Source organism: Balaenoptera ricei, chromosome 17, assembly GCF_028023285.1.
Source record: "Balaenoptera ricei isolate mBalRic1 chromosome 17, mBalRic1.hap2, whole genome shotgun sequence".
Lineage (NCBI taxonomy): Eukaryota > Metazoa > Chordata > Mammalia > Artiodactyla > Balaenopteridae > Balaenoptera > Balaenoptera ricei.
Window position 1 is genome coordinate 1,796,666 of NC_082655.1, and position 24,377 is coordinate 1,821,042.

At 56.3% G+C, this 24,377-nt stretch overlaps 1 protein-coding gene across 5 annotated transcripts in view; it reads left to right on the forward strand.

Moving 5' to 3' along the window:
- The window catches only part of TSNARE1 (t-SNARE domain containing 1), a 91,918-nt gene that overhangs the window by 44,251 nt on the left and 23,290 nt on the right, over positions 1 to 24,377 (forward strand). For all 5 annotated transcript variants that reach the window (XR_009498508.1, XM_059901967.1, XM_059901966.1 and 2 more), the window contains 4 exons: positions 3,220 to 3,310; positions 6,027 to 6,101; positions 6,541 to 6,600; positions 16,575 to 16,733. Coding sequence is in view for 4 of the 5 variants with exons in the window: in XM_059901967.1 (XP_059757950.1) it covers positions 3,220 to 3,310; positions 6,027 to 6,101; positions 6,541 to 6,600; positions 16,575 to 16,733 (385 nt within the window). In the remaining variant the exon portion in view is untranslated. The remainder of the gene's footprint in view (positions 1 to 3,219; positions 3,311 to 6,026; positions 6,102 to 6,540; positions 6,601 to 16,574; positions 16,734 to 24,377) is intronic.

Below are 24,377 nucleotides of genomic sequence, written 5' to 3' on the forward strand. Positions count from 1 at the left end.
TACCATCCACTATTGCCATCATATGAAAAAAAAAGATATTTCAGTACTCCTGAAGTAGGCGGGACCTGATCTCAGGAGAAAGGACAGTCTTTCAAAGTGAATAAATATAGCTTCATGAGAACCTCACAGGGTTGAGCCTGGTTCTCTCATCTTGCGTGAGACAGGTGTGGGCTTTGTCATTTCTGTCAGCCACGTGAGCGGCTCTGCCCCGCCCCCAGCACGGGCTCCCAGACTGGCCGAGGGGGCCGGGGAGGTGAAGGTGAGGCTCATCGGTGTCAGCCCAGGGCACTGCTGGGACCCCCCGGGGAGAGTAGCTGAATGGATGGACCGTCCTTCCAGGAGCCCCGGGCAGGAAGTCTGCCCTGCGGCCTCACCTCCTGCTGGACGTCCTCCAGCTCTGCTCATCTTTCCTGAAATTGTTTTGGCTACTTCCGATTGGTTGTATTTCAACATAAATTTTAGAGTCAGCTTGTCCTTTTCTGTTTTTTGAAGCCTGCTCTAATTTTAGATGGGGTCACAGTGGCTCTGCAGACCCATTTAAAGAGAACTGACGTCTTAGGGGTCCTGAGTCTTCCTGGCCGTGAACGTGGTCGGCTTTCGTCTCATTTACAGGTTTCGTTTTTTCCAGCAGTTCCTTGTAGGTTTTAGTGCACTGGTCTTGCATGTATTTTGTTAAATTTATGGTAATGATTTCATATGTATATATTTTTAAATTAATTAATTAATTAATTTAGTTTTGGCCGTGTTGGGTCTTCGTTGCTGCGCGCGGGCTTTCTCTAGTTGTGGTGAGCGGGGGCTACTCTTCGTTGTGGTGAGCAGGCTTCTCATTGCGGTGGCTTCTCTTGTGGAGCCCGGGCTCTAGGTGCGTGGGCTTCAGTAGTTGTGGCATGCGGGCTCAGTAGTTATGTCTCGCAGGCTCCAGAGCGCAGGTTCAGTAGTTGTAGCGCATGGACTTAGTTGCTCCGCGGCATGTGGGATCTTCCCAGACCAGGGATCGAACCCGTGTCCCCTGCATTGGCAGCTGAATTCTTAACCACTGCGCCACCAGGGAAGTCCCTGTATTTTTATACTATTGTAAGAGGTATTGTTGCTTAAATTTCATTTCCCGTTTTTGGTACTGGTACATGGAAATACAGCTGATTCTGTTTATTGCCTGTGCCCTGTGCCCTCTTTAGATTCCATATTCCCTAGGATTTTTCTACATAAATGAACCTGTCGTCTGTGACAGAGACTCTTCCACTTGTTTGTTTTAAATCTCTGTGCTGCTTACCTCTTTTGTCCCATTACAGTGTTGTAACCGTGTCCTTTTATAGTTAGAATGGCATAAACCTGTGAAGTTCCACGTGGCGGTAGGCAGTCCTGGAAGGGTACGCCCCTGCCGGTGCCCGTTCAGGGGGAGCCGCCCGCCTCTCTGGGCAGTGACAGGATGCTGCTTTGACTTTACAGTCTCTCTTCATCAAGTTGATCACGTTCCCTTCTCTTTTCTAGTTTTCTTAGAGCTTTTGTCATGAATTCTTGTTGAATTTTGTCGGATGCTTTTTCTGCATAGTTTATTGAGATGATTTTCTCCTTTTTAAATTTGTTCTGTTAGTATGAGGATTACATTAATTGATTTTGGGTGTCAGACCAACCTTGCGTTCCTTGGACGATATGTTATCCTTTTTGTATATGGTTGGATTCAGGTTTCTAATATTTTGTTCAGGATTTTTGCTCCTCTGTTATGTGACTTTTGCTGCTCTTTGCTTTTAGATTCTTTGTTTAGGTTTTGGTGTCAGGGTAACGCTGGCCGCATAAAATGTAAGTGTCCCTTCTTGTCTGTTTTCTGGAGGACTCTATAGTATTGATATTACTTCTTCTTTAAATATTTGATGGTGAAGTCCTCTGTATTTGTGGGAATGTTTTTAAGAACAAATTTAATTCCTTCAGTAGGTGTAGAGCTGTTTAGGTTTTCTGTTTCCTCCTGAGTCAGTTTTGATAATTCTTGTCTTTCAAGGAATTTTTCTTTTTCATCTTAGTTGTCAAATTTATTGACATTTGGGATTCATAATATTTCCTTATCTGGGTGGGAGGTGTGACAAGGAGGGAGGGCTCTGTGGCGCCAGCGGCCACGTGACCAAATCCCGAGGGGAAACACGGCGTGTGTCCCTGCTGTTTCCTGTGGCCTCCGGGCGACCTGGGAGGAAAGGGTTCCCGCACCGCGTCCTCAGTCCACGCCCCCTTAGGCTGGTGCAGGGTCTCCTTCCCATGCCACCCCCGTCCCCCTCTCCGCATGCCACAGCTCCGTGTGACCCAGGGGCCAGCGCTGGGGCCTGGGTCCTGCCCGTGCCTCCCGGGGTGTCCACCTCGGCAGACGGCGCCCGGCTCCATGGGTGGCCTCTCCGGAGCTTCCCATGTTCAGCCCGGGGTGGCCTGGTGCCCACGCCCGCTGCTGCCACGCGGGGGTCCCACAGGGGGCAAAGAGGGGCATCTGCGCTGCAGCTTGAAGGTCGGGAGGGTCTCTGGTGTCTGCGCCCCGCAGCCAGGCCAGGGCCCTTCCCTCGCTTGGGCCTGTGAGCCCGCAGGAGGCCTGAGGACAGGGTCTGCCCCGTGTCACTCTGTCCACAGGGGCAGTGGTCAGCCCTAGGCGGCGGGGGGCTGGTCTTTTCAGCACCTTCAAGGTCACACTCAGAATCATAAACCGAGGGGCTGGGAGAGGCCCCGGGCCCCGCCTCCCTATGTTCCTGGGTCTGGAGGTGGGAGTCTCACCGTGGCCCCCAGAGGCCTGGGAGAGGGCCGAGCTTTCCTCAGCAGTGGTCCCAGGGCCACCTGTGCGGCCACCATGCCTCCTGGGCCCCGACCAGTGCTGACCCCCAGCGGCCTTTCCACAGGGAGGGCTCATGGCTGGGGCCCCGGGGCTGCAGGTGCCGAGCCCGTGGCTTGAGTATGGGGTCCATGGGGGCCGGGAGGTGAGGGGCCTGGTGACGCTGACCTGAGTTCACTGTGTCATGTCATTTCCCCCCTCCCCCCGCCTCGCCCGCCCCCCTCCCGTGTCCGTCCCTCCCTGGGCCTGTCTTTACGTCCTTCTTCCCGTCTGCTCCCTTCTTCCTCTGCACGACTCCTCCCTTCCTGTGCACTTTCCTGTCCCTCCGCGAGCCCCCCACCTGCCGTGCCGCCCTTCTGTGTCATCCCCCCTTTCTGCTGCCCGCCCCCCGTCTTCTCTCCCCTCCACACCCACCCCAGGCACACGGTGCAGCAGCAGACCAACCACGCGATCGCAGCCAGTGCCAGTGCCCTGAAGCAGATGGCTGAGCTCCTGCGGGGCTGCTCCCGGGTATGTTCCCTGGGGGCCGAGGGGGACGGGGCCCGGGGCCCGGGGTGGGGAGACAGATGCGGACCACGCGGCTGCTCGGGGCAGAGGTCGCGCGTTCCTCTGTTCACTGGGCCGCAGGCCGGGCAGCGGTGCAGGTGCCGTGGGCTCCCGGCCTCCTGGGAAAGAGTGGCCCGTCCCCCTGCCCTGCTCTACGTGCCTCACCCATCTGCCACCTCTGCGTGTGCCCTTCCTGCCACTGCACTCACTGTCGGCCTCCTCAGCGTGGTCACGGCCACCGCATCCCAGGCCACGGCCCCTTCACAGCCCCCATGTCCCCGCCGCCCCTCCCCACTGGCCTCTTACGTACCTCCAGCCCTGGCCGGCTGTCTGTTATCCACACCCTACCTGCTCCCCCAGAAGTTGGGGGAGCCCTGAGCATGCGGTGTTGTTAAGCCCTCGCAGGTTACAGAGCGGGGGCCTGTTTTCTTCAGTGAAGCCTGTTTGTTGCCCATTCGTTTACACGTGGCCCAGGGCTGCCAGGAGCTACAGCAGCAGAGACCCACCTCCAAATCCTAAGCGCTGAAGTGTGGCCCCTCGCAGAGAGGCCCTGCCCCTGGTGAGGAAGACTCAGGCCCCGTGGTGAGCCCCGCGGGCGCCGTCCAGCAGTGGGCAGGCGAGGACCGCAGACACCGCTCAGCCTGGGCGGCACAGGGGTCCCGCAGAGGGGGAGGAGCACGTGTGTATTCTGTGCGCCCGGGGCGCCCGGAGGTCCCTTTGGAGACAGAAAGCAGACGTGGCAGCCCGGGCTGGGGACTGGCCTCAGGAGGACACAGAGGGCTTTGGGGGCGATGGAAATGTTCTAAAACCAGGTGCTGGTGATGGTTGTACGACTGAAGCTTACACTTAAGGTGAACTGTACACTTAAGATAGATGGATTTTACCTAACAAAGTAGACCCAGCTCGAAAACTTGAGTTACACTTTGATAAAAAAAAAATACACTTAAAAAAACGTCCCAGAATCAGGGGTCAGGGGTCCCCGCGTGGCGTGGGCAGGGTGCACCCGAGGTCTCAGGTGGAGGAGGCACTCAGAGCTTTGTCGGGAGTGGCGGGCACTGCTCTGCATGCGATAGAACAATCACAGCCTGCTCGTCGGGACCAGAGGCGGGCGCCTGGTCCTGGCCTTCGCCCAGGGTTCACGCAGCACAGGGCAGCGTCTGCAGCGGTTCTGAGGCCTTGGTGTTCATGGGCCTGTTCACGTGTGGCCTTGTGACGCATGTCCCCAGCTCTGTGTATGTCACGAGGGCTGGAAAGCAGAGTTGACCCCCTTGGGAGTTCAGAGGGCTCACTTTTAGCCTAATACATCCTTCCTTCTTGCCATCCACCCACCCACCAGCCCCCCTGTCTGTTCATCTGTCCCTCCATCCATTTACCTGCCCATCCACTGACTTACCCAGCCATCTACCCACCCATCCATCCATCTGAGAACCAACAAACATTTATTGAACACCTACTCTGCCGGATGCTGGGAGAACACAAATGAGGTCCTGCGGGAGGACGTCTCGTCCAGGCGGGCAGCTTGGGGCACTGCCCTCGCAGGGAAGAAAGGCTGAGCCCATCACCCGGAGCTGGTGGTGGATCAAATGGGCTGCAGAGCTTCAGATGTTTTGCTCAAAAGCACTAAATAGCCTCTTGGGCTCTTAGGTCTGTCCTGGGGCATACATATGGTGCCAATTACAAGAGCCCTACCTGGACACTGAAACAGACCCCACAGAGCTGCAGCCACACGGAACTGTGAGGCCCAGACACGGCCAAGTGCCCTCGAAGGGCAGGTGTTGGAGAGCTGGTCTCCCGAAACGTGTCTGGCTTGCTGGTGCCCCGCGGCTCCTTCTCACCCATGGGCTTGCATGGGGTGCATGGGGTGCACGGTGGCAGCGAGGGCTGGGTTTTGGGACTTGAGACGCAGGGTCTGGGGGTGTCCGGGGCCCTCCTGGGAGCTGACAGGAGGTGCTGGGGGCAGGAGGGAACCAGGAGCCTGTGTCCGCGTCCTGGTCCAAGGACACCGGCACCGGCGTGGCTCCACTGGTGCTAGTGCTGTGCGGTGAGAGAGGAGGGGCGGTGGCTCCTGACGGCCTGGCGGTGCCAGGGTCCAGGGGTCCCGTTCCAGCAGGAGGGCAGAGGCCGCGTGTGAGTGCTGAGGCGCTGGGGGCAGGACGGGTGGTTTGCCGACTGCAGTTCCGACGCTGGGATGAGATGCAGCGTCACCACCCGTGTGACCTTGAACAGGCCACTTAGGATCTTGTGCCCAAGGTCTCCTGAGCTGTTAGATGGGGATCGTAACACCTCTCACCCGAGTAGTCTGTTTTGGGGACCGGACAGGCATATCACGTTAGAGCAGCTGGCCCCGAGGTCAGTGTTGACGGTGCGTGTGGTTTGGGTGGAGATGGTGTTCGCGGTGATGCTGGCTGAGCGCGTGGAGCCCTTGCTGGTGTTTGAGGTGATGGAGATGACGGCACCGGGTGATGAAGATGGGGATGAACCCAGTTCCAATGGCAGAGGGAGTGGTGACGGCCGTGAGGCTGGAGATGGATGGACGGGGACGCTGTGGTGCAGGTGCCGCCAGGAGGGACGGGAGGGGCCCAGGAGCATAGCGAACTGGAGCGCCCAGGGATGGAGGGGCCGCGGGGGCAAGATGAGGCCTCGGCAGCCTGTTGAAGCCCCCCTTCCCCCCTCTTTGCAGCAGGAGCGTCTTCAGCTGGACCGTCTGAAAACTCAGCTTTCAGACGCCATCCAGAGCTATGGAGTGGTGCAAAAGGTGAGGCCCCTGCAGGTCCCCTGAGCCCCCACTCTGGGTCGGCCTGGTACAGTCCCATCCCCCAAAGCAGAGGAAGGGCCACCTTGCAGACATTGGATAATCGCCAGGATCTGGCTGGTGGGACCGCAGCATGCGTGCAAGTGAGGGATGTTTACCTCTGGAGTGCTGCCCAAGAGGGTCCTCATGACAGCCCCCTGGGAGGTGGGAGAACAGGTATCACCCATCCTTCCACACCTGCCTGAGTGTGTGGAAGGAAGCCATCTAGCAGATCATCCCCCAAGCCCAGCCAAGCTCCCAGTTTTCCAGAGTCCTGGGGCAGCTGAAGGTGTGCTTTGCTGTTGGTCATCGCCCAGTACTTTGTGTTTATCTGACTGTTTCTTCTCTTTTCCCCACCTTTTCTGTTCTTCCCGTCTCCCTTTTCTTGTACTTTATCCAACAGAAAATTGCAGAAAAGTCCAGAGCACTGCTTCCCACAGCACAGAGGGTTGGCAAGCAGCAGGTGGGTGCTGAGTATTTACCCTGGTCAGTGGGCGTTAGAGGACAGCATAGAATCCAGTGCCACTGGGGCTCCAGGGAAGGGCAGGGAGGACCAAGGTCCTACCGTATAGCACAGAGAACTATAGTCAATATCGTATGATAAACCATAATGGAAAAGAATATAAAAAAATAATGTATACATGTATAACTGAATCACTTTGCTGTACAGCAGAAATTAACACAATATTGTAAATCAACTATACTTCAATAAAAATATAGATAAAATAAATAAAATAAAATAAAATAATGAATTAAATATCCTTAAAACAGAAAAAGAAATTGACATTTTATCCTCAGGTCTCTGGCATGGGCTTGATACAGGGAAGTGGTTGCTGACAGTTCTACCTGCTGTACAGGACCAACTTGTATTAGACCAACCCTCCTGTGAGTAGGAACGATAGAAAATCCAGTAAAGAGTGTAATTGGAGTCCTAGATGAACAGGGGGGAGAGAGAATGGAGAGAAACAATATTTGAAGAGGTAATGGTTGAGAATTTTCCAAAACTGTCCAAATACTTCAAGCCACAGATTGAAGAAGCTCTATGATGAATAGGATAAAGTTACCCTGTTTCTTAAAACTACGCTTAGTCACATCATAATAAAAACTTGAAAACCAAAGACAAAAATACAATCTTAAAAGCAGATTAAAGCCAGAAAAAAATCTTAAACTCAGATGCCCAAGAAAAAGTCACATTATTTTTAAAAAAGCAATGAGACTTACACTTGACTTTTAAAAGGAAACAGTGGAAGCCAGAGGACAGTTGAAAGAAAATAACTACCAACCTGGAATTCTACATCTGGTGAAAATATTTTTCAGAAGTAAAGGTGAAATGAAAACATATTTAGAGAAACAAAAACTGAGAGAATTCATCAACAGAACTCTCTAAAAGTAGAAAAAGGAAGACAATCCCAGATGGAAGCATAGTAATGGAGGAAGGAATTATGGGCACTGAAAACAGTAAAATGTGGATACACCTAAATTCATGTTGACTGTTGAGCAATAATAATAATGACTTGTGAGGTTTAAGATATGGGGCAAATGAAAATACTTGTACAACAACAGCACAGAGGACATAAAGGAGGTAAATGGTGTTAAGGTATTGTAATGTCCTTGCGTCATCAGAGAAGAGACAAAAATACCAACGTAAGGTAGGCTGTAATAATCCAAGGATGCATATTGCATTGTAGGTAATACTAAAAGGACAATATAAGAATAGAAACTATAACATAAATTAATAGGTACCTATGAAATAATAAAACAAATGATTAATTTAAAAGCAAAAAATAAATAAATCAACACAAAACAGGAAAAAATAGGAATAAATTGTAAGATGGTTGATTTATACCACTTATGCTAAGCTAAAATGGACTAACCCTTCCAATTAAAAGGCACAGATGGTCAGACTTGGTTAAAAGAAAAAAACTGTGTAGTGCTTAGAAGAGTCAAACCTTAAATATAAATCCAGAAAAATGTTGAAAGTAAAAAGATGGAAAAAAGATATATTGTGCAACCAAAAGCTAAAGAAAGCTGCTACAGCCATATTAATATCAGAATAAGTAGACTTCACATGAAGAATTCTTAGTGGGCATACAGAGGTATATTTTGTAAGGATAAAAAGTTAATTCAAATGGAAGATATAATTTTAAATTTATATGTACCTAACAATATACCCTCAAAAATAGAAATATAAAGCAAAACTGATAGTAGTAAAAGGAAAGCTAGTAAATCCACGATCATAGTCGGAAATTATGACACACCACTCTAAATGACTAATAAAATAAATTGAAAAAATTCAGTAAGGATATAAAATATTCAAGCAATACTACTGATTAATACACTGACCTAATTGATATTGATGACACTAAGAGAATATATGCATAATACATATGCTGGATGGTAAAGCAAGTCTCAGCAGATTCTAAATGATTGACATAATACTGAATATGTTCTCTAACCAGAGTGCAATTAAAGTAGAATCTGGTAACAAAATTCTCAACACCAGGGGTTGAGAATTTAAATAATATAATTTGAAATAACCCATGGATCAAAGAAGAAACCCTAATAGAAATTAGAAATACTCTTGAACTGAACAAAAATGAAAATGCAACAAATCAAAGCTTATGGGTTGCAACTAAAGCAGTGCTTAGAGGGAAGTTTATAACTTTAAATACATATATTAGAAAAGAAGCACGTGTGAAAATTAGTGATCTAATTCTCAATCTCAAATGGCTAGAAAAACAACAAAAAAATTAAATCCAAAGAAAATATATAGGAAAAAGCAGAAACCAATGAAATATAAAATAGATGCACAATAGACAAATTCAACAAAGCCAAAGATTGGTTCTTTAGAATGATTAATAAAATTGTTAAATCCTACAAGATTAATCAAGATACAGAGAGAAAATACAAATTACTAGTATCAGTAATGAAAATGGCTATATCATTATAGTTTCTAAAAACTAAAAAAAAAATAATAAGATACTGTTAGCAACTTCATGCCGATAAATTTGACAACTTATATGAAATACAAGTTTTTAAAGAAAAATGTAACCTCCCAGGATGTGTAAAAAATCTGGAAAGTCCAGTATTTATTAAAGAAATGAAATCCATAATTAACAAACATCCTAGCAATAAAACTTCAGACTAGATGTCTTTACTGATGAATTCTCCCAAATATTTGAGGAATAAATAATACCAGTTTACACAAACTCTTATATAGAATATAAAAAAAGGTATGCATCCCACCTTGCTTTATGAGGCTAGTAAATGGAAAATAACGTGCTGGCTCATGAGCATAGAAGCAAAAATCCTAACCAAAATGTTAATAAGCTAAGTCTAGCGATATATATAAAGGTAATACATCATTATAAAGTGGGATTTATTCTAGGGATGCAAGGTTGGTTTACATTCAGAAATAATCAGAGTAATTTGCCATGTTAATTCAGTAAGAAAGAAAATCTATTCGATCATCTCAATAGACACGGAAGAGCATTTGGTAAAATTCAGTACCCACTTAGGGGGACTCAAAACTTTCCGCAAACTAGGAATACATAGGAATGCCTTTAATCTGATAAAGGGTATCTTCAAAAGTCCAACAGTCAGCAGCACACTCACTGGTGAGATATTAAAATCTTCTCTCCTGAGAGTGAGGAGGAGACATAGTGTCCAGTATTATTGCTTCTATTCTTCATTGCACTGAGGGCATATCCAGTGCAATAAGAGATGAAAAAGAAATAAAAGGTTTAAAATTGGGAAGGTTTAAAACCCCTTCACAGACAACATGATTGTGTAACTAGAAAATGTGAATGAATCTGATGAAACTTAAGAGTTCGTAAGTGAATGTAACAGGATTTCTGTTATCATGTCAGTATGCAAGAAAACTGTGTGTGTGCCAGCAAAAGACAATTTGGAAATGATACTTAAAAAGTGATAGCACTTATGATAGCATCAAAACTAGAGAGAAATCTATGACCAGTTGTTTAAGCTTCTGTATAGAAAACTATAAAACATTACCGAGAGAAATTACAGAAGATTAAATAATGGAGGAGTACACCATATTTGTAGATTGGAAAATTTGATGTGTAAAGATGTCATTTCTCACCAAGTGGTTCTGTAGGTTCAATACAATCCAAATAAAAATCCTAGCAGGTTTTGAATATGTGTTTGTATATGATGTGTGTGTAAATTGTCAAACTGATCATAAAATCTATATGGAAATATAAAGGCCCCCGGATAAAGAAGACAATTTTGAAGAACAGAACTGGAGGGTTTACATTCCCAGGTATCAGAACACAATATAAAGCAATAGAAATTGGAACAGTGTGGTATTTGTTGAAGGCTAAGCAAACAGACCAGTGGGATCAGAGTCGCATATAGATGCAGACTCACACATATGTGATTACCTGGTTTGTGGGAGGTGCACTGCCACGCAGTGGGAAACACAGGATTTGCACAGGACTTGATGCTGATTGGCTGATGGTTGAGCTGGGAAAGGTCCTGTTGAGCACACGGCAAGTACAGGTCCGAACACCCCGCCCACTTCATCTCGGTGTCGGAGTGACTGAGGAGCGGTGTGCAGGACAGGATGTTCACACGAGGCGACAAGCCAGCTCAGGCTGTGAGTACCCTCTCAGCCAGGAAGTGCTCCGGGCCCAGCGCCACCGCTGCGTGGCTGGGAGGGGGCTGGAGCACTGCTGGCACAAGGCTGGCACCCCCAACAGATCTTCACCCCGGTTCACCCAGGCTCAGAACACTTCCCTGGATCACAGATCTAAATGTGAACGGTAAGGCAGTGAAGCTTCTAGAGGCTACCGTAGGAGGCTATCTTCCTCCCACACAGATGAAAATGTACTCACTATAAAGAAAAAGTGATAAACTTGACTTTGTTATAGTCTGTACAACCCTAAGAGAGTGAAGAGGTGACCCACAGAGTGAGACAAGGCATTTGCACATCACGTGTCTGAAAGGACTTCATAATATGTAAAGCTCTCTTACAAATCAGTAGGAAAAAAGGCAGACAACTCAATTCAAAGACAAAAAAGGGCAAACACCTTGGGCGTGCACGTTGAAAAGGGACGTCGGGATGGCTGGTAAGCACATGGGTGTGTGCTCAGCATGTGTCATTAGAATCAGGCAAAGTTAACCCGCGATGCTCCGTCTCTGCACACCTCACACCCACCAACACAACTAAAAAGAACAAATGAAAACGCGGGAGTATGCCGAGTGCCGGCAAGGCTGTGGGGCAGCTGGAGACCTTGCGCGGTCGACGGGAGTGTGAACGGTGCCCCCTCTCTGGTAGCTGAACCCACCTGTGGAGTGAAACGTCGTCCTGTCTGTGGCCTTGCAGCTCCACCTCAAGTGTATACCCAGTGAAAAGTCACATAGAAGAACGCTGAGCACACGTGACATGCAGCAGCAGACACCTGGGGGAGAGCCAGCCTGCGGTGGGATGGACAGAGCATTTGTGCCGAGTCCGTAAATGGGAGACTCTGGCAGCAGAAGGGTTGTGCTGTGGCCAGCAAGGCCCCGGTGACATCTTGGACACACGCTGAGCCCAAAGAGGATAGAGGTCAGAACCGGACCAAACCAATGGGCAGAGTTAGAAGCCCCTACCCTTGGTAGGGGACAGTGTAATGAGTAGGAGGCTGGAATGTCCGTATCTTGACCCGGAAGTCTTTCTTTTGTTACAATTCACAGACCGATCTACACTTGTGATTTGTTCATTCAACTACTGATGTCCTATTTCAGTAGAGTTTTTCTTAAAGAGGAAGAGAGTGGTCAACAGTGCTTCTGACGGAAGTTATGAAAGATTAGATTATTTCCAGGAATTTTGCACGCTGTAGTTGATGAGATGACGTACTGCAGGGTTCAGCCCGGGGATGTTGCCGCACTGATGCCCCGGACTTCGGGGCCACCATCTGCAGACGGGTGGTCCTGGGCCTGGCAGGAGCAGGGTGCCGCTGCCTGCCGGCTCTCCTCCGAGCCGAGTGCTGGCTGTGGCTGTGAGCAGGAGCAGCTTGGCTTCTCTGGAGTCGCCTTCTTGGCTGTGGTCGGCCGCAGCCTCAGCTGGGTCCTGGGTCAGTCTCCTACCCAGGCCTAGGCAGTGGGCAGCCCCCAGGTGCTTCTGGGCCGGCCTCTGTCCCAAGGCAGGGCCGTGCCTGTCCAGCGCTGGGAACACTCTGAAGTCTGCATCGCCATCGCCAGCTCGGCGTGGGTTCACCAGAGCCCCGTGCTCCCGGCAGCAGCAGTAAAGACCGCCTCACCTTCGCGTCTGCTGGGAAGTACCCTAGTCGTGCGTCCCCGCCAGGCGCAGGGCGGGTTGGCCCTGCCCCTGGGCCCCAGCGCCTTTATTTAATATGGGGCCAGGGAAGGATTGCGACGGTCACGCCTGTTCTGTGTCCTGGGCTTCACTGAGCCTCCAGAGACTTCCGTCAGCTAACACACACACAGCCTTTTGCTATTTGGAGAAGTGGACGACCAGCCTCGGGCTACTACACAGAAGCTGTGTTTCCCAAGCGTGTGACCAGCTCTCATTCTGACGCTTGCCCTCCCGCCGGGGTCACGGACTTCCCGTGCAGAGCCCTGGGCCGGAGTTGGCGAGACGGTGGCCCGTTTCCCAGAGCCCCTGAGACCCTTGGGTCGCTGCTCACTGGCCCTGGGTGGGGGGCCACGCTGAGCTCCCGCCACGCACCCTCCTGGCCTCCCTGAACCCCCACTGGGCTCCATCTCTTCTCACGGGAAACTGCTGGGCCCGCCCCCCAGCAGTCACGTTGGATTGTGGGCTTCTAATGGACGTGTCGGAACGGAACCCAAGCCCTGGGCCTTGGAACGAAGAGAAAGGCGCCTTTGTTGGCTGCCCCGCAAACTGGAAAACCATCACACGGCTATCCCCTGCGCTGCCTTCCCGGCGCCCGCCCTGCCCGCACATCCTAATCCTGGCTTCAGAGCTCAAGATGCGAATTGAGGCTTTGTGAGGAGAACAAAGGGTGCTTTCTGATCCTTACAGGAGGGGGGCTGTGGCGGGATCAGCCATCTCTCCCTCCCTGGTCCCTTGTCCTGAGCCGCTTGGGGAGGGCGGCCGGTACCTGTGGAGGCCAGGCGCGGTACCCACGCCTGCAGGGAGGCCGGCACCCTTTGCTTCGGCTTCCTGGAGCTCCCACGGAAACCCAGACTCCAGGAGGCTTCACGCGACACCCGTAGTGTCACCTCTGCACCGTAGCGTCTGACTCGCTTTCAGCTGGTCCCTGGTGCTCACTGCAGGCTGCGCCCCGGTGCTCCTGCCCACCCCCTGCTGGCCAGGCTGTGCTTTACAGCAGAGCTGCAGTGGGCGTGCCCGCGTCTCGGGCCCTGGGTGCGCGGGCCGGGGCTCTTCCCACGGGGGCTGTTAGGTTTGCCAGGGAGGCCTTTAGAAGCCCCTGTCCAGGCGGTGCCCCGGGCCAATGGAATCAGGTGGGTGGGGGGCGGCCGTCAGTGCAGCTCAGGGCTGGGTGCCCTGTTCTGGAGCAGCCGCTGCTGGGAGGGGTGCACCGTTGGGGTCCCCCGCAGGCACGCGTGTCCTGTGCCCTGTAACTCACTTGCCCGGGGCTGGGCGGCCCTGCATGGCTCCCGACCTGGGCTTTCCATTGGCGTCTCGTTTTCATGTGTGCTCGCCTTCATCCCAGTCGCTCCTTTATGCGACTCTGGGACATGGGTGGTATCAGCCCCGTCTTAGGGAAGCGAAGGCTGAGGTTGGAGAAGTTCAGGAACTCGGCAGGATCACACAGCTAGTAAGCGGCAGAGCCGAGCTTTCTCGGTCCCCTCCCCGCCTTGGGCTGAGGGCGTGGGATCAGCGAGGGGGACCAGGTGCCGCGCCTCCTGCTGGGAGTGAGGGCTGTGCCGGGCAGCACGAGGAAGGGACGGGACGGGGGTGCAGACAGCACAGCTGCTGTGTGGTGAGCACAGGCCACAGGCCTTGGGCGCGGGTCACTCTTCCCGTTCTATGGAGGAGAACGCTGAGGCCCTGAGAGTGTGCCGCTGGCCCGACGGTGCCGGTGCTGGGCCGGAACCTGACTTGGCTTAGCAGCCTAGGCGGGGCCTGGGAGGCGCAGAAGGAGAGGCGGTGGCGGCCGCGCGGCCTGGCGCGGGGCCAGCCCCCATCCCGCTCCTGCCCGCCTGGCGCTGCTCACTTCCTCCCGCCCACACCGGGAAGGGGAGGTGGTGATTGCCGCCTTGGATGAGGCGCGCCCGTCAGCAGATATTTTAGATCTTTTATTTTGTATTCATGTATCCACGTATTTATTTATTTAAAGGCCTCTGCTGACTCCGGGGACGAGGTGCTGCGTGTATCGGTGTGGTCTGTAGGGAGAGTGCCAGCTTTGCGAGCAGGACGGGGTGCGTGCGGACATGTCACCCTGTAACCGAGGGGAGCGTGCCACCCCGCGGGGCCGCGAGCAGAGGAAAGGGCGGCATCCGGTGTGTCCCCTTTTCTAGCGCAGTCACACATGTGGCTTTCCAGCACCTCGCGCCCGCCTGTACTGGCGTTTGTCCAAATGCCCCAAGGTTCTTGTTTGTGCCGTTTGCTGCTTTTGGTGCCCAAATGAGTAGATGTGTGCAGTGTCCATCTGCTCCACTCCACCGCAGGCCAGGCCTGCAGCGGCCATCATGGGCCCAAAAGTGCAGGAAAGAATGTGGACACTCGACTGTGTTCTCCTCCTGCTGACCTGAGGGGCCTCCTGGAGGTGGTGTGGCAGGGCCCGCAGGGAGCAGGGTCTGCTGGGAGGACAGGCACGGAGACTGTCCTGTGGAGCCGAGTGGACCCCTGGACCGCCCCCCCCCCCCCACCACACACACACCCAGAGTCACTTCTCTGGCGTCAGTGTGGCCAGGACTCTGCCATGTGACCCTGAGCTGCACAGGGCATGGGAAGGTGGTCTTCATTGCAGGCAGACATCAGGGGCCTATAACGAAGGGGAAGCAGAAAATAGGCAAGTGGCAGCCTCTGCAGCCTCCTTCCAAGGTGACCGACGCCAAGTGTCCTGGGGACGTGGCGCCAGCAGAGGGCCGTTGCGTGGGCGACGGCAGTCCTGTGTTTCAGCCCCGTCCCCGCTGCCCAGACACCTGTAGGAGGGGCTCAAGAAGAGCGGCAGCCGTCCCCTGTCTGTGCACCCAGCACTGACCTCTGCCTCCAGGACAGTGTGTCCCCGGGCCGGGAGGAGGGCGTGTGGTCAGCGTTGTGCTGGCACCGTCCTCTCTCCTGGTCTGTGGTTCTCGCCCTGGAGCTCCCTGTGCCGGGTGGGAGCCCGGAGCCCTGCTCCACGTCCCGGCTCTTCTGGGTTCCGTGGCCTCTTGGCCTCTCGTCCTCTGTGGCCTCACCTGTAAAGTGGGCTCCTGGCTGCTCCCTGCAAGGATGTCTGTCGGGAGCGTCGGAGACAGCGGCTCCAAGGAGCTTCGACACACGTGGGAGGTGAGGGGCGCTGGTGGGCAGGCTGCCCTCCCGGGGCTCTGCCCGTCCTCTGTGCCTTCTCCTCTTGCCCTGGTCGTCACGACAGGCCTGGGGGAGCGGGGCTGGGGGGAGTGCGTGTGCCGTTATCTGTCTTCCTAGGGGGCTGCCGTGGGGTGCAGGTCAGTAGTCTTTGTTGCTGAACGTTTGCAGGTAAATTGGAAGCATTGCACGGCTCTGGGGGGAGGGGCACCCCTGGCTCCTGCTGTCTCATCTCTGCGGGGGCTGAGTAGGTGCGGCCCCCCACTGGCACCCCACTCCCCACTCGGGACCCGCACCTCAGGGGTGGATGTCAGCTCACTTGCACCCAGGTTGTCCCATCAGGGAACAGAGTTCATTAAAGGGAGAAGCTACTAGTTTATTGAATTCGAAAATTTGGTGAATTAAAGAAATCAGTAAAGGATAAGACAACTTGAAAACCCCCCTCAGGCTTTCCTTCCCTGTGATCTGGTCCCAGCTGGGGCGGGTGTGTGCCCTACTGGGTGACGTCTATGCTTTGGTTTCCACGGCCCCTGCCCGGCAGCTGCACTTGGTCTGTAACCAGCTCTGGGACGGGCTTTTGGGGGGGCCACAGCCCCCAGACGAAAAGCTGGGGTTTGTGTGCACGTAGGGACATTTTCTGGGGGCTCACGAAGAGACCTGTGACCCCTCAAGAGCTGGGAACGTGGCGGCTGTGCTCTGCAGGGTCTTCTGTGTGGCCCTTGCTCTGGGGGGCTGTGGGGTCCTGCCGAGTGCTCCCCGCAGCCAGGTCTGGGACGGCCACAGGGCCCGGTGTCTGCCCCCCATCTATGGCAGCCCCGGCACCCGGGACCCTGTGGGGATGTCCCTCGAGTGACAGGGTGGAGCCCGCCCCCCGCCCCTTCAGGGCTGCAGGCTGGGCGCTCCTGGGTGCCTGCCGAGAGCTCGGCCTGGTGGCAGCGGGCTGTGCGTGCGGGTAACCTTGGTCTGTGTCTCGGCAGAGTCCCCAGGCCCCATTTGCTGAGCTGTCCGAGGACGAGAAGATCTTTAACGGGGGCGACGGCATGTGGCAGGCCCAGGGGCAGGCGCTGCTTCCGGAGATCACCGAGGAGGACCTGGAGGCCATCCGGCTGCGCGAGGAGGCCATCCTGCAGATCGAGGTGCGGGCTGGCGTGAGCACGCGTGCGCGCGTGTGTGTGTGCCCACGGGTGTCCCCGGCTCCCGGCCGTGGCAGCTCTCGGCCCTCCAGCAGGGGAGGCTGGGCCGGCCCTGCGCTGGTGCCACTGCCCTGTGACCAGCAGACTGAGGCCCGCCCCCTGCCCGAGCCCAGAGGGGCTGGACCTGGGCTCCCAGGGCATTGCCTGAGCTTGGCCACCTGGGCCGCCCGGTGGAGAGAGGGAGTCCAGGGAGCCCAACAGAGTCTCACCCTGTGTCTCATCGCCCCCCCCCCCCCCCCCACGTTTTCCTAGTGGGCTCAGCCCTCTGGCCTGGAGCCCAGGGCCTGTGCCCGGGTGGCACGTGCCAGTCTCCGTGGCTGCTTCCTTCACTGCATGCTTAGGTTTCCAGGAAGCCATTTCACTCTGATGAGGCCATTCAGCGCCCAGAGCAGTTAGTTCCAGTGGATAGTTTTTGAGTGGTTGAGTGAACTGCCCAGAGAACTGACCCTGTAATTTGGGGCAGCTGCCAGCAGGTGGCAGTGGTGGTGTCAGGGTCCAACCATGGGATGTGGGGGGCTGCTAGTTCTTTGTTCTTCTCAAGTTTGCACGTGTGTCATACGTGCTGCCAGATGTTTTGCTGGCCACGGATGACCTGTGACAACTGCCAGAGGTGTGCAGTTCCCTGAGATGGGCCTGTGGGAGCAGGTGCCTGAGTGGGTGTGCCAGTATGTGGGTGGATGTGCAGGTGCAGGGGCAGGTGTGCCAGTGAGTGTGTGAGGGGGCCTCCTGATGTGGGAAGTGCATGTAGAATGTAGCCGCTGGGCCGCCTGTTTCTCTTGGTGGTGGGGCCTGAGCCTCCGAGTGTGTGTTCCCTCCTCCCTCTGGGCCTCGGTTTTGCCTGCCGGTGGAGGAATTGGGGGGCCTGCCTGCCCCGAAGCTTTCAGGAGCTGGGTTTCTGGAACAAAGTTTCCCTAAAAGCAGCTTCTTTTAGAAAAACAGAGACTTGGGCAAGTTGGTAAACTGAGCCACTGGCCCAGGCTCTGTCACCATGTCTGCAACGAGCAGGTCCTACACTCTTGAAGGAGGTGGACGCCCCCCTGGGAGGCGGGGTTCGACCCCCTTCCTTCTGCCCACCTCCGCACTTCGGCCTGGTGGAGGAATGCTTGTTCCTTCAGCCCCCGTCAGAGGACCTGCCTCAGCGGACCGCCTCCCCCCACCAGACCTCGCTGCCCAGAGAGGAAGGCGGCCACGTGGGGGCCGTGTCTCGGAAGGCAAGCCTCTCCCTCTTGCCGAGATGGTCCAGAAAGGACCAGACACACAGAGATGTTTTTATCCCGCTGTTGGCACAGTGAGACCTGCTTTCCCAGAGAAGCTGAGAACAAATCAGGAGCCATCGCCCTGACAACTCCGGGTGCCGGCAGGCCTGGGCGGAGAGGGACCCGCTTCTTCCTGCAGCTCGAGAGCTGAAGCCCTCTTAGGGAGAGCCCCCGACAGCCCCTCGGGCACACCCGGGGGTCTGGACCGCCTGTGTGAGGTGGGATGAAGCGGCTGCTTAGGACGGACTTGGCCTTGGCCTGGCGCCTAGGGAGCAGAGGTGCAGGCTTCCCAGCAGGGCCCAGGGCCTGAGGACGTGGGTGGGGTGAGGGCCGCGCCCCAGGAAATGCTGGAAGCTCCTGAGCAGGTGGGCGCTCCGCTCTGAGGGCAAAGCCCCAGGAGGTCGTGGGGTTTGCTCAGGGGGTCAGCCAGCGCTTTGGACAGCCTCTCGTGGCCGCCAGGTTGAGGTGGGGGCCAGATGCACAGCTCTGTGGCCACGCGGAGGCCCCCAGGGTGGGGTTCAGGGGAGCAGAGGCCCAGGTACCGCCAGCCCCTCCTCGTGTGAGTGGTGAGTACAGGCAGGGGGTGGGCTTTACTGGGGGCGAGGGGGCCCCATGTGGAGGCCACTGCTGTCATTTAGCCAAGATGGAGGCGCACGGGCCGGTGGGAGGGGAGTGGGGCTCTGGGCCGACTAGGATCTCGGTTAATGCGGGGCCGGCCTGAATTCAGTGTCTTGTCTGTGGCCCTCAGAGCCAGGCTGGAGCTTCCTGGGCGGCCGTGGGCGGGACCTGAGGCCAGCCTCGCTGATTTGCCTGTTTCCTCATCTGCAGCGTGGGGTGATGTGGGTACGAAGCAGGTGCCGGCCGGAGGGTGATGGCGTGGGACGGGGAGTCAGCATCGCTGGTCTTGGGCACCACACCTCCCTGCCTCCCTCCCTCCCCCACTTCGGGGTCTTTGGAAGTGGGAAAGACAAATGCAAATTGTCATTAGCCTTTAAAAAGCCCTCCCCCAGGTTTGCAGCTGTCCTGGTGACAGCACACCTCTGACAGGACTTGTCGGTAAGGTGCTGAGACTCCCAGCCAGGAGTCTCGGCAGCAGAGACTGGTCTGAGTGCAGGTGGGCGGCCCCCGGCCCCCTCGAGGGACGGCCAGAACCCCACTGCTTAGGTTTCTTGGGATTGGTTTGTCCAGATCTGCAGGGCCTTTCGGGGGCTGGGCTGTAGTGCTCTGGGAAGGTGACTGTGGGAACAGCCTCGGGAAACACACGTGGCATTTCTCATCTTGGCAGGCTGCAGACTGGTTCTGTGTGGAAACTCCTTACTGCAACCCCCCCGACTGCCCCCCACATTCCAAGGGGGCTTTTGGACTTGCATGGGTTTATGCATTCACAGTGTTACTGGAGTGAGACTTGTGGTCCCAGGGAGCCCCTTTGAGGCCCTGTTCTGCCTTCAAGGACTTACCTATTAGGTGGGGGGTAGGGGGTGTGGACAGATGGGGAAACTGAGGCCCAAAAGGTGGAATTAAAGTCACGACAACAGGTTAATCACATCCGATTCCTTCATAGTCTTCTCTTTTCTGCTTCTGGTCCATGATGGGCATTTTCGGGGCGGCTGCTGGGCACCAAGCAGCCTGGTGCTGAGGGTGTAGAGTTGATGGGTCTGCTCAGTGTCTGTCCCTGCTCTCCTCCCCCTCCCCGAATCACCTTATGGGACAAAATAAAGTGCCAGCCTGGGGTGCCTTTTCCTGGCTTTAGACCCAAGTCTCCACTAACTGCCTGGGTGACCTTGGGTCTGCCTCTCGCCTCGGTCATTTCATCTGTGAAATGGGTGGGTCAGGGGGTAGCCTCCCTCTCAGGGCCCTGCCATTTCAAATGGCCCATGGAGGGCTGTCAGGGGCTGACCGGCACCTTGGCTTGCTGGCCAGGGATCAGGTGGTGAGTGGGCAAGAGACTGAGGGCTGCCAGGGCCTCCTGCAGTGATTCTGGGCCCTTCCCTGGTTCAGTGGCCCCTGGACCTGCCCAGTTAGGTTTCGAGTGAGGGCATCCTGCCCTGAGGGCGCCGTAAAGACCTCCACCCACCTCCTCGGGCAACCCGTCCTCTGGCAGCACAGAATGTCCTTTAAGACCCTTTGGGGGCTCCCCATTTGTGGGCCCGATCAGATGGCCCCCACTGCCCTCTTCCCTGTTACCCCGCAGACACCCCCCCCCCCACCCCTGGGCTCCCGTGATGCCCTCACCTACTACTGCTGTGGCGCCTGCCGCCCGGAAGCCCCTCCCCAGGTCCCCTCCCCTGCTCTGCCCTCTGCCTGGAGCTTTAGAGGCGGCCCTGGCAATGGAGAGCTGTGTGCCGGGTGTTCCAGTAGCTGGCTCCCTGCCCCAAGGACGGCTGTGCTTGGCCTGCAGGCTCCCAGAGTGCAGGAGACCCCTCTGGACAGCCCCTTCCGGCCAGAGGAGCAGGGGGCACCTCGTGGCTCCAGAGGGCAGAGTGGCTGATCACGAAGGGGAGCCGCGCCAGCCCAGGGCACACGTGTCCCTGGCACGTGCTCCCGTGGAGCCAGGATGTCGGTACCCACTTCCCGACAGGCACGCCACATGGCTGGGACCCAGGTGGTCTGAGCCCTGGCCGCACCCAGGTGAGGCGCATCAGGAGGGCCGTGCCAGGCCGAGGGGAGTTCCGAGCATACAGGAGCCTGGTCTGCGGGGCGGGTCCCTCCGACGGGAGGGCACCCGCGGCACCGTCCACCCTCCGCCAACCCTTGGCTCCCCTCTCAGGCTCCTTCCCCCCGCCCTGTTTTGGAGGTGGCTGGTCTCTGGCTTCCCAGCTGAGGGCACCTCCCTGACACTGGTCCCAGGTGGGTCAGGCCTCAGGGGCCCCAAACCTCCCAGGACCCCGAGGGTCAGGGAGGGGTGCTGCTGGGGCGGAGGTGGCAGCTCGCAGCCTCCTGGCCAGTGGCCCTGCCTGGAGCAGAGAGGAGAGGGAACGTCCATCTCGTTATGGAGTGTGAGCTGTAAGTGGGTTCAGGCAGCGGTGTGAGGCTGGGTGTGGGCAGGCAGCGGCGGGATCGGGGGGCATCAGGAGGCGTCTGGGCTCCCGGTGAAGTAGTGTCCAGGAGCTGCTGCCCCTCCCCGCTGTCGGCCAGCGGCAGCTTTGTCCCCAGGCCTGTCCTCTGCTCCTCGACGGCCTGTCTGTCCACCCGCAGCTGTGCCAGAGCCCTGCCTCCTCCAGGGCCTCGGCCCTCCCTCCTCTGGAGTCTGGCCTGCAGGGCTGGGTGCCCACTGCCCATTCTCAGTGGCCGTGTACCCTCCATTGTGTGCCTTCTGTAACTGAGCGTGTGGGGCCCCGAGAGAAGGGCTGGGGTCCCTTCAGACACACGGCAAGGCTGTGGCCAGCCTGGGGAGAGCCAGCTCTCCCAGCTGGCCCCTCCTCGTGTCCCTTCCAGCCTCAGTCCCCTCTCTGAGCCTGTTTCTTAGTCCTGTGGGGTGATCAGAAATGGGGGACTCTCAGATACTGGGCTGCGGGGTGCTTGGCAGGCTGGAAGGTGGGGCATCCCTGGGTGCCGCGGGGGTGACCCCTGGGGCTGCAGGCTGAGCTGCGGGCTGGGAGGCAGGGCGAGGCCTCTCCCGAGGGGCAGGAGGGGTGCCTGCAGGTCCCCACCACACTCCCTCAGGTGCCCAGACCTCCGCCGGGGCCCCTTTCCCGGGAGACCGTCCTCCCAGCGGGCGGAGGCAAGGCCTCCAGAGCTTCCTCTTCTGGAGACAAGGCCGCCCTGAGAGCCCACGGTCTCCCTCTGGCCAGTGGCTTGCCCGCTGTCCCTACAGCTGCGGCCGGCAGTCTTCATGGACCCTCAGGCCCCTCCCTGCTGCCCAAGTGCTAACGGGTGACCCCTGCTTTGTCCCTGCACGGCTGCCCCTCGCCTCTGCCAGGCGTGCCTCCACACCCCCGTGCTCCTGCTGCCCCCTGGACAGCTCTGGGCCCACGTCCTCCCAGGTCCTCTGCGGGGCGGCCCCCTCCAGCCCGGGGGCAGTTTGGTCCCACCTCCCAGACCTGGGCTCCTCGTTGCCCCCGAAGTGGGCTGCCCTGTCCCTCCTCCCTGAGTGGGGCTGAGGTCACAGTGCCAGGACCGGGCCGGTGTGTCCCTCCAGCCCCACCCCCATCCCGAGCCTGGACCCTTGTTCCTCCAGACACTCCAGCAACTTGTTTCCTTTTATTTTCAGGTTTTGACTCAGATGTTCCCCATCTAAAATTTCAGTTGTCCTCTGCATTGTCTAACATACCACTTAATTACTTATCTCGTTATTATTTCTCTTCTTCCAGGAGAACGTAACCCCCATGGAGGCAGGGATTTTCGTCTGTTTTAGCCCTGGCGCCCCAGAGGGTGCACGACACTGTCTGGGCACTCAGTGAATCTCTCTGGAGCAATCAAGGGGATGGGGGATGGAAGAGTGGGTAGATAGATGGATGGTAGGGGGACGGGTGGGTGATGGGTGGGTAGATGGACAGGGTTGAGTGGATGGCAGGTGAATGGCTGAGAAGTTTTACGTGTTGGGACTCCGCAGAAGATTTGTGTTATAATAAAAGGGCTCTGCTGCCTTTATTTATATGCACCTTCCATCAGCCCACACGAAAGCCCTGTGAGCGTGAGCGCTGCGGCGCCCCAGTTTTACCAGCGATGAGGTGGCGCCTCGCAGGAGTCGTGTCACTTGGCCGGGCCACACAGCTTGCGCGTGGCCGAGCTGGGACTGGAGCCCGGCTGCCTGACTCGAGAGCGGGGCTGTCCTGACTGCGATGCTCTGACACCTCTTCCCCAGACGAGGAGGATGCAGCAGGGCACTGAGGTCGCCCCACGAGGGGATGGTGGAGCCCGGGAGCCAGCCCACGAGGCCCAGCTCCGCCTGCCCATGGCCGGTCACTTAACTCTGCTTGAGGTGGGCTCTTCCTGTCTGGAGGGCAGGGCAGTGCCTGGTCTCCCCAGGGGGTTGGGAGGAAGTCGAATGAGACGGGCACGTGCCCCCAGCCACTGCCAGCATGTAACGGGCTTGCCAGGCACTGGTCTGGCCGAGTCACCTGTTGGCTCCCGGCCAGCTCTGCCCGCCGTCCTGTGCTGCCATGTCTTCACCGGCTCCTTGTGCCAAGCCCGGCTCACCTGATCTCACCTGTGAGGCCTGGCGCTCCCTGCTCCCCTCCTGGGCTGCTGCGTCACCTGACCCAGGTGCAGAGCTCTGTGCTCACCAGCTGCTCTGTTGCCATGGCTACCTGGGAGGCCGAGGAGGGAGGAGGCTGGGGTGAAGAGGGGCCAGGAGGGGCCTCCAGGCTGAGCAGAGCCTGTGGGGCCTCAGCCGCCCTGCCAGTAGCTGACATTGTGCGGCCAGAGCGCAGGGGGCTGGTTGATCTGGCCCATATCTAGCTATAAATATGTGAACAAATCGATAAATAAAGTTTGGCTATTCCACTGACTGGGACCGTCGTCTCTGTAGGTGGATGGTTGCCAAGATCCTAATTATGAGAAGAGATTGCATGATAGAGAAAAATGCAGTGGCATTTTCTTTCTTTTTGCTCTTAAAAGTGGAGGGCACTCACACACGCACACGCGCGCGCGCACACACACACACACACACCCCGAGGTTTTATTATGTCCTGTGCAAGGTTGTTATTCCTCAGCGCCAGTGAAAGAAGAGAGAAGATTCCGTGAGAGCTTTTAATGAGTTCTAGTTTTAGAAGCAATCAGGAAAATAATTGCCTGATTTAAACATTTACTAAGTTAAGGTGTTTTATAGTCTCTCCCGCTCTCTGGTGCCCACGCCTGGGCACATGGCTCCCAGTGCCTGCCGCCCTCGTGCATCGCGGCTGGGGCTGCTTGCCGTCCCCGGGGGCTCCATCCCCTGGGGGGCTTCTGGGCTCCCAGCATGGTCCCCGTGACCAGCCTGGCTTTGAGCTCACACCCCGGGGACTGAGTCCTGGACTTCTGCCTGGAGCTCGGCTCCTACCCCAGCTCCTGGTGGGGCCCACATCTCTGGCACATGCCCCTCATTTGCCCTTGGCATCCTCCATCGGGAGCCGAGGCCTGCTCAGGTGCCCAGCACGGTGACCGGAGGGACAGCCATCCATGCCGGTTGCCTGTGCCCGGACACTGCCGCTCTGTGTGCTGCCCCCTCCCCTGGGCCCCTCCCTCTCCTGGCCCATCATCAGGTCTACCCGCAACAAGCATGTCCCAGCATCCGTGAGTGACCCTGGACGAGGAGGAGGCGCTAGCCCACAAACTCCTCCGCCGGCCAAAGGCCTGGGGCTGGGGGTGGGGACCGCAGCCCCCGGGCGGCCAGGGTCACACCTGCTCCCAC